General features: G+C 34.5%; 1 protein-coding gene across 1 annotated transcript in view; it reads left to right on the top strand.

Moving 5' to 3' along the window:
* Positions 1-19,550, top strand: part of EPHA6 (EPH receptor A6) — an 836,036-nt gene that overhangs the window by 554,869 nt on the left and 261,617 nt on the right. The window contains exon 7 of the mRNA XM_045557615.1: positions 2,182-2,344. Within this exon, the coding sequence (XP_045413571.1) occupies positions 2,182-2,344 (163 nt within the window). The remainder of the gene's footprint in view (positions 1-2,181; positions 2,345-19,550) is intronic.

The following is a 19,550-nucleotide window of genomic DNA, read 5'->3' as shown; positions in this document are numbered from 1 at the left end:
TTACTCGCTGTAACTTTAGTGAGTAGGTAATTACTATTTAGCTATGTTTTGGTGAAGCAACAGACGTAATGTATAATTACTATGGGACCATTCTAAGAGTAAGCTTTTGAATTGTATCTTCTCTCTTTGGGGATAATGGGATAAGACTAAATTCCTTTTTTTTTTTTTTCATTGCTTTAAAATTTTTCTCTCAGTCATCATTTCGTATTTTGAAACATCACTCAAAATGCACCATAACTCTTAAGTTGCAGAAATTCTGTGAAAATTGGAATAGCCTCCTCTTGTACATGAAAATGAAAAATCCAAATGCTCTGCAAATTTCTACCAGAAACAGTATCGCTTTTCTATAGTCTACAAACTTTTTTTTCTCCACATCATAGGTTTTAACCTTCTTAATTATAAAGGCCTTGGTATAAGCAAGCTCCTGCTTTTAACCCCTAGCAGAAAATATAGCCATCAATGATTTATAGACTTTATTTCCTTACATTTTATGCTAGGTGGATAAATATTTAGTTACTTTCAAATCTCAAAATCACCTAGAGATAAATATAAGCTGCATTTATTCTGGTTTGTCTTTATAATTTAAAATGTTGCTGTTAACTCATTTTGTTCTTTGTACTTTATATTTAATAAAGATTTATTATTTGGGGTATAAATGGCAAATTCAGTTATTCAGCTAGACACAGAATAACCATATAGCATATAAGGTTCTGATAAATAAGACCATAAAGTTTAAAAATAATCTATAAGATAAGAACTTTTTTTTTTTTTTTTGCAAAAGTAGCTTAAGGGAAATAATTTCCATAGTTGTAAATCTTAAAGCATCAGCAGCAAATAAATTAAATTTGGCACATTCTCCATATGTGTATATTTTTATAACTTGGTTTGTTAGTCTGGAAGTTCTCCTAAACAACAGTGGTTTTCAGGCAAACCCTAAACAAAATCTTGATGGAAATATTATAGTTAGAATTTAAGCATCAAATGGGTGATTCAATTAGTGACCTTGAAAGTCACTTCCATTCCTGAGAGTCTCCATCTTTAGATTTATGATGAGAATAATGGAAATTAACTTGAGGACTTGTTGACCTAGCTTGACCTGTGAATTTTTTTCATACAAACATAATTTTTTCAAATATTCTATTAAAATACCTTTGTAAAATTATAGAGTAATAATTCCGTACAAAAACAGAATTAAGTTTAATTTGACCCCACCACCAGGATTTTGTGGACAATGTCTTATATGGACAGGTATTAATAAAATGAACTATCCTGTTCTGAGATAATGAGCCCACTTAAAAGCTCCTGACTGATTAGATCATTCGGAATACACTGGCAAATTCATTTCTCACTAGTAAAGTGAGGTAGTTGGCAGTTGACTCAGGAGACTTGAGAACCAAGCCTCCAGCCCTGCCTCTGATTCCTCAGGTGTGGTAAGTCTTTCATACCTTTCTATGTCCTCAGTGCTCCTTCATGGGCAGATTATTTTTAAATCTACCTCACAATCACTGTGTAACTAGTACATGTTTAAACATAAGGTATAGTAGCTAGGGGAGGAGTCAATTCTCCCTCAAGGGGAAAATTTCATCATTTTATTTCTTAAAGTTGACTCACATTCAGTTTTTACTACTGGGGAATCACTGAGTTATAGAACAAAACAATTGATTTGGGGATAAAAGATTTCAAACTTTAAAAACAATTAATTTATTTTTCCTTTCACCCACAGGTCTACCCACGGATAGCGCCGGCATTTTGGCACTACCTGCGGGTAGAAGTGAGTAGCGGGTACTTGAATTCTCCCACCTTTGCTCCTTGCACTCTGCTGGTGTGGTCTGATCTGACGTGCCCATTTTGCTCAAGATGCAGCTGCCATTCTGTGTAAACGTGTTCTCACGCCACCACCATTTCTTAGACTTGGATCAGAGATCTAAATCACCAAAAATACAAGTGCAGTTTACATAAGATTAATCATCTTCCTTGATAAATTTCCAAATCAGGACCATATCATATGCATCATAATGACAAACGATTAAATGCTAAATTATGGAAACCATGCTTCTACCTCTTTGTAATCAATACTTTTGATATTCAGAGCATAATTCCTCAGTTTAATTTTGGAATGTCTCTAGGAACAGGTAGAGTGACTCTGCTTCATTTCCTTTCTCCTTTTCTTCTATCCGCCAGGAGCATGAGCAGCTCACCTATTCCTCCACGAGGTCCAAGGCCCCCAGTGTCATCATCACAGGTCTCAAGCCAGCCACCAAGTACATATTTCATATCCGAGTGAGGACTGCAACAGGATACAGTGGCTACAGTCAGAAATTTGAATTTGAAACAGGAGATGAAAGTAAGTTTCACACAAGGATATAAAGTAAGCTGTTAATTTAATGCCATTCCAGTTTGACCTGATATTTTAAAACCAGGTGTCGCAAATTTTTAATAGCTTCTTAAAATGGGATTCTGATCATATAAATACTCATACAGTCATTTCAGTTATTGTTTTGGTGCTGTCATTAAATACTTTCATGAAATGCCTTGCGGATCTCAATTGTAATGTGGCCCAAATATATCCCTTTATGCAGAATTCATCACTGTCTCTGTTACATAGAATCTCAATAGATGGTGTTAACCTACTTATTTGCCAGTCCTGGCATCGTAATACTAATGAAAACTTTGGAAGAGAATAAAGCCATGAATGAATGATTTTGGCAGTTAGTTCAAAATTGTGCAGCTTTGCCTTTTCATCTCAGATCAATAAAAACAGTGGTCAGGAGACAAACTACACTGAAATGCACATTATAAGTTAAATATAGATGCATAGGCTTAATCAGAAACCCACGTTAATTCCATAGCCTCTACATGTTTAAAACCAAAATGGGAGATGAAGAGAATCAGGTGCTCCAATATTATGTAACAAAGACTTTGAAATCTTTTACTATTTCTAAACTCAGTTCTACCATTGAATTCTTTTTGGCTTTCAGAAATCCATGTTACTGGTATTTTTGTAAAGATAATAGGGGTTGATTTTTCTGTACACCTTTATGAAAAAAATATCCAAATACATCACTATAAAAATCTCTTTCCATCATTGCTAAAATACTGTGTTAATATAATAATTCAAGAGTAGAAAATTTATTATAGTAATTCCTTAGAGATGACATAATAATGGACTAGTAACGTGGGAGACTCTATGATGAGCAGTTTACACACATGAGCTCATTTGATTCTGACAAGATTACACCTCTTTTTAGAAACTTAAGTAGCTTTACCAAAATCTGGTAACTAGTGAGTAAAGGTACAAAATTAGAACCCTAGAACCATCCGACAGTGGCAGCAGAAGATGGGGGACTCTTGAATTACTGATTTATTAAGTCCATGAAAGTGGCTTGGATCAGACCCTTGAAGAGACAAAATGTCTGAGAAGAATCTGCAAAGTATGTTTGTTTAACTTGGAGTTTGAGTATATAGAATGGCTCCTGAGTCAATTTATAGCCTAAGGGGAAATCATCTAAAGGATCATTTTAAAAAAAATCTGGTTAGCTTTAAATTACATTTTCCAAGCATGCTGTTTATACCCAAAAGAGAACTTCAATGAATAATGCCAAAGTAGGATATGGGTAGGTTGACTATAAATTTAGGAATATGATGATATGCATCTCAATTGATGGCATCAGTTTTTTTCTCTTCATACTCTCCTGGCTCATGTTTAAATTCTTACAGCTTTTGTTTCTCAAGTGCTGCTTGAAATATCATAACATCAATATTATTATTAAGTTCTCTTCTGTATTCTGTTTAATTAAATAATTTTATAATACATTCATATGGATTTGGTGTGGGTTGGGGAGGAGTGATTAGGTACTCTCTCATTCGATGGTCTGGTTCAAATTTTTTAAAGTAAGCAAAATGATATAGTTCATAATCCAATTCTCTTTAGCCATATTTTACTTTGTTCAACTTCTAGTTTGCTAACAACCAACAAGATAATAATATAAAATATGAAATAATTCCTTTTCAAAATCATGATGTTCTTAACTGACCCCTAGTGCTCTGTAAACATAGTGGCATCTGAAGAACAATCATGGTGATCCCTGTTGCACTTCCAGACTAGTGCTTGGGTTGTTTTTTGTTGGTTTTTTTTCCCCAGCATCAGAATATGCTAGTGGAAACTGGCTAACAAATGTAAAGATTACTAATTAAGACTGCTAGCGCTATAAAATGAGTCTATTTGAACTAGAGTAACTAGTTTCTTCTCTCCCTAAGTTTATAGAACAACCTCATTACATATGTATATATGGAGATAGAAAAATAGAATTGATAAATATGTAGATAAATGTATATTCACTCATATGTAGTTACAAAATACTTTCCTTTTGCGTTTTAGTGCTCAAATTCCATGTGTCCTCTAATTTCTTGCTGGACTAAGTGTACAGTTAGATCATATGTCCACTAACAGCATTTATTGAGTGCCTATTGTGTACTGGCCTTTCTATTAGGTACTGTCCTTGATTGCCCTTCCCTTTTTAGAATAGATGTAACAAAATTACAATAAACTACACAATGAGTAGTTGAGAAAGTAAGAATATAAAAATAATCCATGTGAATTTTCATAAAAGATAGATGAGAGAGATAGGTGTTAGAAGTTAATGAGAACCTTCTCAAAATTAAAATAAAATTTATAGTATGCCTCAAAGTGTTAACTCTCTACACACTTATCCACACCCACATAACCAAGTATAGTTTTTGTTTTGTTTTGTTTTCGATCATATGGCTAAGATGCAAATTTTAACTACATCAAGTTTGTTATTATTTCTGTGCTTATTTTCTGGACTTTTCAATGGAGAAAAAGATGAGATTAAAAAATAGTATACATCATTAATAATATTATCCATACCTTATAAACTGCTTGAAAAAATGTTTTTGATACATTTGCAACAATAATCTGTTAAAATTACACATATTTTTTTAAAAAGTAATAAAAATAATTTAAAGACAAGGAAATCAAACATTTGTTTGCATTTAAAACATCACCAAAATTTATCTAATATTCAAATGCATTTTAGAATAACAAAAAATAGTTTTATATGTTCATTTTTAAAACCAAAATAAAATATATTCTGCTAGATTGTAGGCAGATTGCACCTTTGCTGAAATACTGGAAAATAGTTTCTGAGCTATCAAAAGAGAGCTTAAAGCTAATTTTTGAAAGAAAGTTAGAATTTTACATATAGTAATTAAAAATTTACCTCTTCTATTGCCTTAATAATTAGCTAAATGACCCAGGAAAATTAATATATTGCCAATATATATAAACAATGCACTCCTTTTCCCTGAAAATATTAATTATAGCTAAAATTTTAACAACATGTAAATTTAAGCTTTCACCTGTAGGCTACATAAATCAGTTTTGTAGCACAAAAGTCGCATCTGTCAGCATTTCTAAATGTATTATTTATCAGAAGTAGTGGTAATTGTCTAAATTTATATTACATACAATAATCATACAAAAATCATCATGAATATTAACAAGCCAAACTATAAATTATTAAATTATAGTGGGTATTTCAAAACAAAATCTTATGTCTTACATATTTATACAAAGAGTGGTATGTAGAAACAAATTAATGAACTTAATCACTTAATTATTTTCAAACCATCCATAAGATATAGCTATTTTAGTATGGTTTGATATTTAAGCAATGTGATTCATTTTAACAATTTACAGGTGGGAAATAATCCGAAAAATTAAGGTGCAAGATTGCATCTCTAGTTCTTTCTTCCCTAATGAATTCTTTATGTCCCCATTTGACTTATTTTTCTATTCTCCACTTTGTACACTTAAAAATCCTAAATTGGTGGGTATTTTTACAGAATAAAATATTAATTTCTCAACAAATATTGAAGCCTCCATCTAAATCTAATATAAATTGACATTGTTTCTATCAATTTCCCTCAAGTTAACATATACTATAAGAAAATGAGATTATTTGGATGCTTCAAATGATCTGTATCCTCATCATATCTAAGGTGGTTCTGTGACTTCCAACTGGAATATTCAGAAAATGATCACATTACAAATGGTGGTTCTATCTCACATGCTACCCTGCCTGATGTGTTCTTGATCAGTTCAGCAAGAAATCATTACTCTTAGATCCTACAACTTTCTAAATATTTTATTGCTCAAGGGCTGAATGTTTTACAAGTTATAAACTCTTTGAGCTCAAGAACTATAGCCTATATATCTTTGTGTCTTATAAAATATCTTGCACATAGTTAGATTCTAATATGCATTTAATCAAACAAAGAAAATACAGTTTTCAAAAAACTAACATATGAAAGAATAGTATGTTGCCTACCAATCCAAAAAGAAAGGATCAAATAATTTTATTTGCCACAGATGAGTGATATTGCTTGCTTTATTTTGGATAACAAGCTGTAAGTGGCTTGAGTTATGTAGAAACATAATATATGCAATTTTAATTGCAAATTAACTGCTAATTCTAAAATTGGGGGGCATTTTAATGTAAAGCAAAATGATGTATTGGTTAACACATTTTAATCCTTAAACTCCTTTTTTAAAAACCTCTATTATGTTTGATCTAGTCCATTGGTTGAAACACAATCTGTACTGCTTCAATTACTTAGGATGAAATTAGCTACATCATTATTAACACCAGCCAGAAATTTTGGAATGATTATTAATGGTGGCACGTGAAGCAGAAAGAGGACCACCTGACCCTGCTAGGGTAATAAAAAAGTTAATTAATCAAGCAGGAGGCAGATTTAATATTTATGAGTTTACCCAGAAGAGGACAAATTCCAGTATATAAGACTTTAATTTAAAATAATCTCCAATCAATAGCACATTTTCATTGTTGGCAGCCATAGCTATCTAAATGCAAACATCAGTGGGAAAGAAGAATTTTCTAGTAGTTAGGTTGTCTGAATACAAAGTAGCCTGTCCTATGAGGTAATGAAGGCCCGTCATAATAAGAATTTGTGCTGAAGGTAGCTGGGTACTTGTTCAGCATGCCAGAAAGGAAATCCTGCTTTGTTTAGGAGGTTGAGATAAATGTTTAATGTAAATTCCAACACTGAGATTTCATAACAACATAATATTTGTTGAGTTCTAATTATGTTCCAAAACTATTCTGTTCCTCCTGGCTACTAAAACATGTATAGCCTTTGAAGTATGTCCTATTATTGTGCCCATTTTGCAGATTAGGAAACCAAAGCACAAAGAAGTATGGTAATTTACCAGTACTTTTCCACAGGTAGTATGTGTTAGAATGGGGGATATTATGGCATTAGGCCCTTTACATACTAATGCTCAGAACCAAGACTGAGATTCCTTTCAACTCATTCAGTATTTTCACTTTTCTTGTTCACCTTTGTCATTACTTCTAATTTTCTACATGATTATTTTTTATTCTTCACTGTTCCTTAATTATATTGCTCCTTAAAATAATGTGTCTTTGAATATAGACAGATTTTTCAGAGGACTATACTTATTTATGAGTCACCATGGATCAAGTTCAGAGAGCTATGCACTGTTTTAATGCAGATTTCTTGATGAATGCATATATAACAGATCACATATAACACTCCAAAGGGCCAAAATAATGCAGTTAGTATCATTTACTTAAATGAGCAAGGTCTTGATGAATAGTAACTACTTGCACAGGAAATGGAAATATTCCTTTAAGAGAGACAGCATTGACAAAAAGATACTTTGTTTCAATTTTGCCTAGATCAAATAAGGATTTTGAATGATGGGAACCAGGCTTATGTACCATGAGACAGCTTGAAAGCTTTAATATGAAAAATATTAAAGATCATAACTTTGCTAAATGGGCTAGAAAGAAAATCATTAACTATTAACAGGTGCTTAAAAGTTGTAAAATGTGCCTATTAAAATGCAATGTTAAAATTTGGCCCATGTCTAAAAGAGAGGTAACAAACATCAGTGAATCTATTTCTTAATACAGAAGGTAGGTTTATTTTAAGCCAATAACATATGGCAACGTATATAAAAATATTATTTCTCTGTTATAGAAACCATCATTCCTTGACTGGAAGTTTTTTTGGGATCAGGGATCATTTATCTTTCTCTCCTTTTTTTTTTCTCCTGTGAGAGAGAGAGAGAGAGAGAGAGAGAGAGTATGTGTACATAGTGTAGATTTACTTTCTTAGCAAATTTCAAGTAGAAAATTCAGTGTTATTAACTATAGTCGCCATGCTGTATATTAGATTCTGAGAACTTATTCATCTTATAACTGAAGGCTTGTACTTTTTGACGAATATTTCCGCATTTCTTTTTCATTTTTATATGTCTTATGTTGCTTTGCATTCACCTGACAAATAGAAAGCATTCAATGAATATCAAATGAATTAATATTATACAGTAAATACTCAATGAACATACATCTGTTATAGCAAACAAATTGCATGTATTTTATTATTCTACCCATATATTTTCAGTGTCTTTTATTTGTTTAGCTTGTACCTGCATTAATTGCAGGCAGTATACTGAATGCTGGGGATACAAAGAAAATAATATATGGTCTCTGTCTTCAGGAAGCTCACCACTAAACCACACTAGAGACTTAGTACGAGAATGCCTTATTTATGCCATTCTCGAAGTCTGATTTTAATTTGACTTGATTTGAGATGGTTTTTTTTCTATCGTCCATCATATAAATTGCCTGAATTTTTCTGTCAAGCTTTTTGGCTTTACAACCTTGAATTCTTCAAGAAAGCAAAAATGTTCCTTACACATTTCAAATTGTTACAATTTTAGTGAAAAATATATTCTCTGTGTAATACTTGAAGATTTAGAGCCATTCTTTAGACTACACAAATCAGCTTTATTGACTTGTATTTTCAAGTGTTTTTTTTTAATGTCATATTTTAATTGTTAGAGATGCATCAGGGGCAAAGTGAAAAAAAAAATTTCTTATTATAGCCATATAAAGGGCTATCCAGAACAGCTGACATGATTCTTAAGTGTAGTTGACCTCTCACCCTCATCTCTTGCATGATCATGTACTAAGCTCAAAAAGAGAATAGGAGTATTGTGTTGTTCAGTAAGTACTTACAGAATGGTGTTTTAAAGCATTAGGGGAGCTCTAGCTAGCCATAGGGTGCCATAGCAATGATACATAAATGTTCTTATTAATGCAAAGAAAGGGTAGAAACACATGATGCTGGGATGGAGTTATCCTTTGGGAAGTCACATACTGGAAGGATGACCCAGCACTCGGCTTTGGTTCTTTTTATAATTTGATTTCCCACTTAAATTCTATCCATGTGATAATTCATCATTTTTCAGAGCTGAAAAAATCTGAGAATTGAATGGAAGGGTTGTCAAAATGTCCATCAGGTTAAAAGTATTTTATATAAAATATATAAATATTAAATATTATATGCCTATGTCAAAACATGAAGTCATAGTTTGAAAACGCTAAATTTGCATGGTGCTACTGTGCAATAAAAATTATTTTAAAATTTGTATTAACCCAGTGCAAGACATTTGTTTTTGCTTTACCTCACCATGAAGTCACAATACTGAATGGACAGGTGTGTATAAAAATTAACCCAGCCAGCTTTACGAAGGGCTGTGTGAAGAATTAAGCAGCAGCTTAAGTGTTCATGTTACACTTTACTTTTTCAGGGGAAACAGTAGTTCAGTGAATTTAAATTGAGTAACAAGAATTCTTGGCAAAATCACAGGATTTTTAAGATTTAAAAGATTTAGCTGTATGTGCACAAACCCAAATATGAAATGTGTGAGCATATTACTGTACTATAAAGATAGGCAAAGTAGCAGAGTATGGCAACCTTTCTCCCAGATATAAAATAATTGATTCACAATAAACTGAATTTCATATTCTCTTATGCTTTTGGAAAGCTGAGCATTCATTTAAAGATGCTCTTGCACTATTGTTTTTTGTTAAATTAGTATCTTATATTTGCTAGATACATAACCAGAAACCAGACTAAATAATTTTGTCAACAATTTCAGCAAGTTTGTCAATAATAAACATTGCAATATTTCTTACTGAAGTTAGCACATCTATGTGTGCATACATATGTATATATATACAGATACATAATACAGATATTCTGCATTCATACACACTTCCTATTCCCATTTTGAGGTAAAAGAATGAAATTAGCAATATTTTAGTTATTTTTTGCATAAGTTATTATCCTTAGAAGTAAAAAAAATGTATTTTAAAATTTCGTATAGTTTGTTTCTAAATTTAATGAAAGTATAGGGCACTTAAGAGAAGCAGTAAAAGCTAAAGCAAGCAGAAGAAATTTTAATTGTTTAACTTAATCATTCATCCCTTCACTTTATCCAAACATACTCATGGATGGGCCAGATACAGAAGTAGGCACTGGCTATTCAAAGACGAAAAGGGCAACTAGTTCCCTCCTTTCACAAAATCCTGTGAGAGGTTCAGAAAATTAAACAAGATTCCAATATACGGTACTGTGTGGGCACAAGGAGATAAACACAAACAAATTTGTGTCAAGAAAAGTTTCTGAAAAGAATAAATGTCTTCAAGGAGACTTTAAGTAAATAAAACTTGGCTATGAAAGTGGCTGGGGGTGAAGTGAGAGTGGAGGGCAAGGTGAGAGGATTAGGGAGCTTTTGTTCTGTCCTGGACAGAGAGAACAGTTTGTGTGCAGGAGTGGAGATCAAAGAAAGCATGGAGCTTTCTAGTAACTGGAAGAATGTCAGTATGGCTAGAAGTGTGGTTTTCAAAGTGGGGGCCCTGTGCCACTGGAAATGCAGATTTTCAGAACTCACAGTAGACCTACTAAATCAGAAACTCTGGAGATGGGACCCAGCATTCTGTTGTGACAAGCCCTGTGGCTGATTCTGCTGCCTGCTCTAGTTAGAGAATTACATCATCAGAGAGTACAAGATTGGGCTAAACAATAGTGGGGGTGATGACCTTGGTACAAGAAATACTAGACATGAGGCTAATGAGAACCATGCAATGCCATCCTTATCTTTCTACTGAGGACAAAATTTCCTGGGTTTTTATTTTGCTTCCAGCTATCTGTAGTTTTGGAGACAAGCAAGCCAGTCAGAGCAAGCTTCCCACAACCGACTTTCCTAGAACCATTGCTAACACATCTAATTATTTACTCACTTTCTTTTTATTCACACTTAAAAAAAAAAAACCTTCCAAATTTCTTTTTCATTGACACTTCTGTAGCTGTCATAACTTCCAGATTCCCTAGAGACTTAGCCTTAAGAATTCACCTACCAAAGATGCTGCTGGAACATTGGGAATTATCAATTTAAATTCTAAAGCTGGCTTGCTCTCCACCAGCGTGAAAGTCCACATATCTCTCCTTGACAGTTCATATTTGGTCTTGGACTTTCAAGATACAGTGAATTACGACCTGTTCACCGGAGCCTCCTGGGAAAACTGGAGTTAAGCCATCCCACGTCAAACTTCAAAGAAAATTGGTCAGTTGCAGAAATCCTGGAAATTAAGTTAGCTGGAAAATTTCATGAATTTCATAGCATAGAGGTAAAGGATATATGTTAGCGAAGCAAAGTTAGACATCAAGACTAATATGCCACACAAAGGTGCCACGGGCTTCTCTCAGGCTAGATTATGTGGTATGTTCTAACTGATGAAGGCAAAATGCTACATTCAGTTAGGCGACATAGGACTTGGTCTCTTGGCTCATGAGGATTCTCTTTAGACTTTAATTGCTCATCAATAAAATAAAGGCAATGTGCTAGGTTATCTTCCCTTTCTCCTAGTAAAGTAATTAAAGAGTTGGGCCAGACCAGCCTGGATCCAAATTCTGCCCACTCCCCAGGTATTAGGGCCTAAGGAAGGTAATGTAGTCAATTTAAGCTTTGGCCTCCTCATGGGAAAACTAGAAATCTGTGTATTTACTTATACAGTCATTCATTCAACAAATATTTGTGAGAACCTACTCTGTACTAAGTACTGTTCTACATGCTTAGAATATAGCAGAAATAGACAAAAATCCCTGCTTTTCTGGAGCTTAGGTTCTAGAGAGAGAAGAAAATAATAAACTAACAATAAACAAAATATTTATTAATAGCATATCAGGTGGTACAGAGCTGTGGTAATTTGCCCAGATCCGGACTTCAGGACCCAGCTAGTGGGAGTTCTGCCTGCTAAAGGCTCATGGCTGAAGTCTCATAGCTGCTGACCTTGCCCCTGGCCAAAAGAAGCTGTATGCCCCAGGGTCATGCCCCTCCCAATGGGCAATCAGAATCCAAGACTGGTGAAGACAAGGTATAAAGGCTTTGCTTCAATTCTGGACAAATCTGAAAGGCTATCCCAGCTGCAAAACTCCCTGGGGTCTGCTGAGGTCTTTGCAGCTTTCACATGACAGGTCAACTGCTGCATTCTGCCTCGCACTCCCCCACGTGTTCATGCTGAGGTCACTCCCCAGTAAACTTGCTGCACACAAAGCTCCACTGCAGAATCTGTGCCCCTGTAGAACTCACCTAAGACAGATGATGAGATATGCTCTGGAGAAGAGTAAAGCTGAGAAGGAGGATAGGGAGTGTCTGCCTCCTACTGTGAGAAAAGTACTCAGTGCAGTATCTGACACACAGAATCATGGAGAGCCTTACCTTGCTTGGGCCTAAAGAAAAGGAAGCAGAAAGAAGGAAAAGTTTTATGATAGCAACTGATTCATGGATTTCAATCTGGCAGGTATTTGATAGGTAAATAAACAGTTAAAGTATATTACCAAAGAAGAATTTGTATAAAAGCTCAAGTTTTATACTTACTTAACCTTGGATTTAAATCTTGACTCTAGCACTTCCTAAATATCTGACTTTGAGCCAGTCAGTTATCCACTTTGTTCCTCAGTTTCCATATACGGTAAATGGGGATGAGAATATCACCTACTTTCTAGTGTCCTTATGAGTATGCAGTGATTCAATGCTTGTAAAGTTCTTAGCAGAGTAGCCAGCACTCATGTGGTCAGAGCTCATAGATGCTGATTACTAATGCTGATATCATTGCTGTTCATTCCCAACCTTAAAATTCTAATCTATCAACTTCAAAACAGTATATTTTTAAAAAAATACTATCTATTATCTTCTTGCATATAGACAGCCTACAATAGCAATCAAGTCATTTTTTTATTCTTCTCTTTGACATTTTATTTTTCATATGCATTAACTTACCCGTAATTCTAGTTAGCTAGTCTTGATGTTACTTTTTGCTTAATTTACATAGGTGACACAAAAGGGTAAGTGGAATTCCCCAAGATGCATTGACCTTCCAGGGCTTAAGCACTTGAAAATTTCAGCCAAGGAAACTCCACATTTGAATTTCTAAGATGCCAGAACTTCTTAGCCAGCACAGTGGACAAGTTAGGAAGCTTCCATCAGCTCTATTCCAGCCAAATCACCTTGTAGACTGAACCACTCTCCTGTTTCTAGAGTAATCAAATCATTTAAGAGTTGGTCTACTTTTCTTTTAAATACTTAAAACATAAAATGTCTCAGTGCAAACAGACAACATAGGATAGTGATTAGAATCTCAGACTTTGGAACTAGACTATCTCTAAGTATGTTCTGGTCCTGTCATTTCTAATTATTTGACCATGTGTGAGTTAATTAACCTCTCTGTGCCTCAGTTTCTCTATCTGTGAGATGGAGGTGATAATACCGTCTAATATGATTGTTGTAAAAGACTAAATAGGTTAACACATATCAAGTGTTTAGAACTGTGGATAACATATAAGCTTTCAAAGTGTTTGTTACTATAATATTCGTAATTACTACCCTTCTTCTGAGTGAAACTCCTTTACTGAGTCCAGTGTGATTTTTGGACCACTCTGTGCTGTGAAACGGATGCTACCCATCTCCGTAAAAAAAAAAGAAAAAAGAAAAGAAAAAGAATGTAATTCTGGCAAAAGATCTCCCCTGGGGCACCCTCTGTGAAATCCTCTTCAGTTTTCAAGTAACAATGAAAAGACTTATGGACCCATAGCCACCTACCCCACTATAAATTTTTAAAAATTAAATAAGTAGCCATCTAACTGATTTCCTTGCCCAGAAATAAGCAATCCAAAGAAAAGCAAACTTAGTTGTTTATTGAAAACTGTATTTTGGCTCAGAATAAGCATTATTTATGCTATTACTTTTTTATTTCAAAACATTAAGGGGGCACAGATTTTTTTGATACATGGCTTGAGTCAGGTCTATAAATGTGCCCATCACCTGAATAGTGTTCATTATATCCTTTCGGTGGGTTTTTGCCCTTCCTCTCCTTCCCCCTGCTTGGTTGCCAATGACTTTTACTTTCCTCTGTGTACTTGTTTGTTCAGCAGTTAGTTCCAATTTATTAGAGAGTGCATATGGCGTTTGTTTTTCCATTCTTGAGATACTTCACTTAGGATAATGGTCTTCAGTTCCTTCCAAATTGCCACAAAAGGCATTAATTCACCCTTTTTTATGGCTGAGTAGTACTCCTTGTTATACATATACCACATTTTGTTAATCTACTCATGAATTGATGGACACTTGGATTGAGTCCTCATTTTTGCAGTTGTGAACTGTGCTGCAATAAACATTTGAGTGTAGATGTGTTTTTGATAAAATGGTTTCTTTTCCTTTGGGTTGATACCTAGTAGTGGGATTTCTGGATCAAATGGTAGGTCTACTTTTCAGCTCTTTGAGAAATCTCCATACTGTTTTCCATAGAGGTAATACTAACTTGCAGTCCCACAAATAGTGTATAAGTGTTCCTTTCTCTCTGTATCCACGCCAGCATCTATTGTTTTTGGACTTTTTAATAAAAGTCATTCTAACAGGAGTGAGGCAATATCTCATTGTAGTTTAATTTGCATTTCCCTGATGATTCGTGATGATGAGCATTTTTCATATGTTGTTGGACGTTTGTCTATCTGCTTTTGAAAAATTCATGTCTTTTACACATCCGATAAAGGGCTAATAACTAGAAGTTATTACTTTTTGAATATAAGCACGAAATATCTTGTTTGTTTCAAATTATTGGATAAATGCAGTTTTGAGAATATTTTAACTTTTATAAAATCACATTTTTATCATGCATAATGACTGAAAAAAAGGCTATTCCAAATTAATCCAAGTTGTCTGGCAGACAAACAGAGCACCAAGTGGGAACATATCAAAAAGACTTGGGGCTTTCTAATTATCTGTAGCACATTCTTCTTTTTTCTGTCATGTTCTGTACTGTAGCTCAGAATGCCTTATGAGTCCTTCTATTATCATTGACAGCTAATTCCTATTTAAAAGAATACTCCCAAACATATATAACTAATCTAAGTCATTAATGTCACTCAATAGGGATAAGAGAGAATTACAAGGATAGTCAAATTTTATGTTCTAGAGGTAAAGAAGCTTAATGTTTTAAGCAGCAAGTAGCATGACTTTCCTCATATATATGATAACATCTAGATTGCCCTGAATTTTTATAAGGATATGTTCTCTGAAAGCTTGATGAACTAATCAAAGGAATGTTGATTTTTATTTGCATTTCCCCTTTTTCCGAAGAACATTTTAGGCAATTTAAAACATATAAACAAAATTTTTAATAAATTAGAACTAGAAATTAAAAATTGGGTCCATAAAAACAAAAGGGAACAAAGTCTCATTTTGATAATTATTACTAGAGATGCACATGTGTGCACCTTCTCTGCCTCTGAAATTTCCGGTAGCAACCAGAGAATAGAAAAGTTATCACACATTCAATACTATAGGAAAGATATACAGAGGGTGTTGATAATGGCCTCAAGCAGAGTTTCTTCCACAAATGTGGAAGTTGTTTGTTTATTTTCATATGATATTTTCTGACCACAACCTTCGATAAAACCAAGGTAATGTTTCACTGATTGATGATGATTTTTCCATGGTGAGAGTAAAGGGAAAGAGAAAGTAAGGTTACTTAATTCATTACATACACACAGATTTTAAAAGGGAAACTATACCTAGGAAGTGAATGAAAAGAATCACCCTTCAAATTACTTTTCCAGATATTTTGTCTATTAGGAACTTGAAACTAGAATACCTTAATAGAACCGTTTGATTGCAGGTATCATATACACCACAAGCTAGGTTAGGCAAAGAGGGATACAAGAGTGTTCCTGACCAGGCTTCAGAAAAGATTTAAACAAGAAACTGGAAAACTCTCAAAGACAAAGACAGCCAATCTTTTTCTTGATCGACATAGCCACTCATCTCTGTTTTGCTCCCTAAAGACTAGTTTTACCTTCATCAATGCCCCTTTAGGAAAAGATGTCTCTGGCTTATAAATCACATTTCCCTTAATTTCAGCCATACACCAAAGCTTTTAAACTGATTGTGAACCCTAATCCCAAATCCTGGAAGGTGAAATGAGGTAGGTCCAGTTTGGGTCAGGTCTCCATCCCCAATATGACTCATATGACTGGGTGCCACAGCAAGAGAGAATAATCTTCCAAGGCCCTACATTGTAGAATGGAGGCAGTTTTCAAAGACAATGCTGAACAGATACCCCTGAGGATGTTTACTAAGAATTTTGAGGTTAGTCTTTTAATGAGGGCTTAGAACGTGAATATCTTACTTTCATATCAATAGATGATACAAATGGCATAAAAATAAGGAGAAGAGATATAGAAATCTTTCTGCTACAAAAATTGAGAAGCCCAACCAGTATTTTTGCCGAGGTAAAAATAAAACCTCTCCACATTTGCACTGAAATGGGCTGCAGCAAAGCACAGATTGTCCTTAGGAAGCAGATTTGAATCTGCTGCCATCATTAGACACACTCTAGATTGAGAGCCCAGAGTCCCACACCACAGGATACCGTGAAAAAAGATGATTCTGGCCTGGAAATTTTTCAAAGCAGGTGTTCCAAGTCATCAAAAAGAAACCTGAGGAGTAATGCTCCCACGGAAAAAGTTATATTGAACTGCATAGCTCTGCAGCATGCTTTCCTGGATAAGCTATGGAAAAAATATGTTTGTACAAAATGGAAATAGCTTGTCTCGTTGTGTAGAGTTTTGATCAATTGCCTTTTGTCTGCCAAAGAAAATGATTTTCGTTTTGATAAAGTTAACGGTGCTCAATTCATTCTGGCAGCAGTAGGATAGCAGAATTATTTGTATCCTGAAATCAATTCTAGTTGTTGGAAATTAAACCCATATCATCAGCATCTCAGAAAAGGCTTATCTTTCTATCTGCCATGATGGCAAATACCCATTTTGTCTAAAATCAGTACCGTGTCGCGAAGACATTAGTTTAAAAGTGAACAAATAAAACACAATACTGTTTTATGTTACATGACAAGGCAAACAGGTATGTCAGGGAATTTCTCCCCTTTAGTTCAGTTTTAGAGGGGTATCTACTCCCACATTTGCTGATCATGATACTGAGCCTCATTTTTGAGTTAACTCGATTTCCCAGGCAATGAAATCAAAATTAAGTGGAAGATCAATACGCATAGGCAAAAAATCTTATATTCTTGAAAATAATAGTAGTAAGTTGAAGGAATATGCTATTCCTAAAACCTCACAAATGTGGCTTATGGAGAAGCATGACCTAAATAATTGAGAAGATCAGAGAAAATTGGTGGAGCCACAGTTTTGTAGGACCATAGGATTGGATCTTTTTTAAGTAGAATAGGCTCCCTTTGAATTTCTCCAGAATTGATTCTGATGATTGGTTAGAGGTTGTTTGAGGTAAGTAGTTTTGTGTTCTTAAGAACAGGCTTCCAACAACTAGTACAACCTCTATGGAGAGTAGTCTGGAGACACAGCAAAGAACTAAAAGTAGAACTACCATTTGATCCAGCAATCTCACTACTGGGTATCTACCCAAAGGAAAAAAAGACATTCTATTAAAAAAACACTTGTACTCAAATGTTAATTGCAGCACAATTCACAATCTCAAAGATGTGGAATCAACCCAAGTGCCCATCAATACACAAGTGGATTAATAAAATGTGGTATATGTATACCATGGAGTACTACTCAGCCATAAAAAAAATTGGCGAACCTTTTGTAACAATCTGGATGGAACTTGAGACCATTATCCTAAGTGAAGTATCACAAGAATGGAAAAGCAAACACCACATGTACTAACTATTAAATTGAAACTAATCGATCAATATTCATGTGCACATATGTTAGTAAAACTCAATGGAAATCAGGCAAGTGGGAGGAGGTGGAGGGGATGGGTAAATTCACACCTAATAGGTACAGTGCACACTATCTGGGTGATGGGCACACTTATAACTTTGACTCAAACTGTACAAAAGTAATTCATGTAACCAAAACGTTTGTACCCTCATAAGATTCTGGGAAGAAAAAAAAGAATATAGACCCTCCCATTGGTGGGAGAGTAGAGGGGGCAAGTGAGGGCAGAGAGGGCCGGAGCACCCAGTGAGCCTGCTAAATGGGGCTGGTTAAAAAGTGTCTTATCAGTGCATAAGAGATTATGAAATAAAAAGTAATAGATGTGACTTGGATATGAAAACCATAGGCACATATCATGATGTAGAAAGGGAAGCCATTCTTTCATCCTTTGAAGCATGCCTTGTTAGGACTAATAGTGCATGCCATCCATGTCAAGGGAAAAAACAAAACAAAAACCAATGATCCAAAAGCTTTCCTTAGAACTGACTCATTTTAAAGGGATGATCAAGTGAGTTTTGGTGCAAAGCAGTAGCAGGTCCCTGTTAGATGCCTCTGCCCTAAATTACTTAAGGGAATATACTTGGGTCCATAAAGCTAAGAGAAATTGGTCCCCTGGCATCCATGGTTACGTGTGCTTGCATAAACGCTTCTAGTGAAGCCAAACAAGGGATAACTGTAGCTTCAAATCTGTGTTATTAACAACTGTGAAAATTAAGTGAAAGCCTTCCACAGGAATTTATTTAGCTCCAGTATTTTGGTGGTATTGAATTTATAATTAGATAAGTTTAAATTGGACAGATTCTCCCACATTGTGATTTTGACACACTGTCATGCTAAACTTGCCAGCAATGTTGTCTGCTCATTTGTTTTTATTCTTTTTCTTTGTTTGTTGTTACATCCATGTAATTTTTATTAAATCAATGCATGAGATCCATTAAATATAGGACAGACAGGACTGATTTCCCCCCTTGAAGCTATCAGTCTATTTAAGAAAAAGAAATCAGAATCTCTCCTGGCACAACATTTGATATTCATTGTATAGCAAAAGGTTGCTTTAGAAATGTAAAAACAATCCCACTCCATTTCACCTTACCCTTCCAATCCTATCCATCCAGTTATGGGCCAGACTCAGAAAGATGTGTTTAGCATCAAAACAGAAACAAAATTGTAAAGTTAGAAAACATTCAGCTCAAAGCAGTGTAATAAACAATGAAAACTAGTATCTAGTTTGGAAATATAAACACCTGTTTACCCACCCCCCTCCATATTAGAATATATATGCAATCAAATTATTTTCTCTGGGTTATTGTATTAAATAAGACCCTCAAATTCAAATGACAAAATCCCAACTGACTAAATGAAAAGTGAGACTT

The sequence above is a fragment of the Lemur catta genome, chromosome 1, assembly GCF_020740605.2.
Source record: "Lemur catta isolate mLemCat1 chromosome 1, mLemCat1.pri, whole genome shotgun sequence".
Lineage (NCBI taxonomy): Eukaryota > Metazoa > Chordata > Mammalia > Primates > Lemuridae > Lemur > Lemur catta.
Note: the sequence above shows the minus strand (reverse complement) of the source record. Positions and strands in the feature narration are given on the sequence as shown.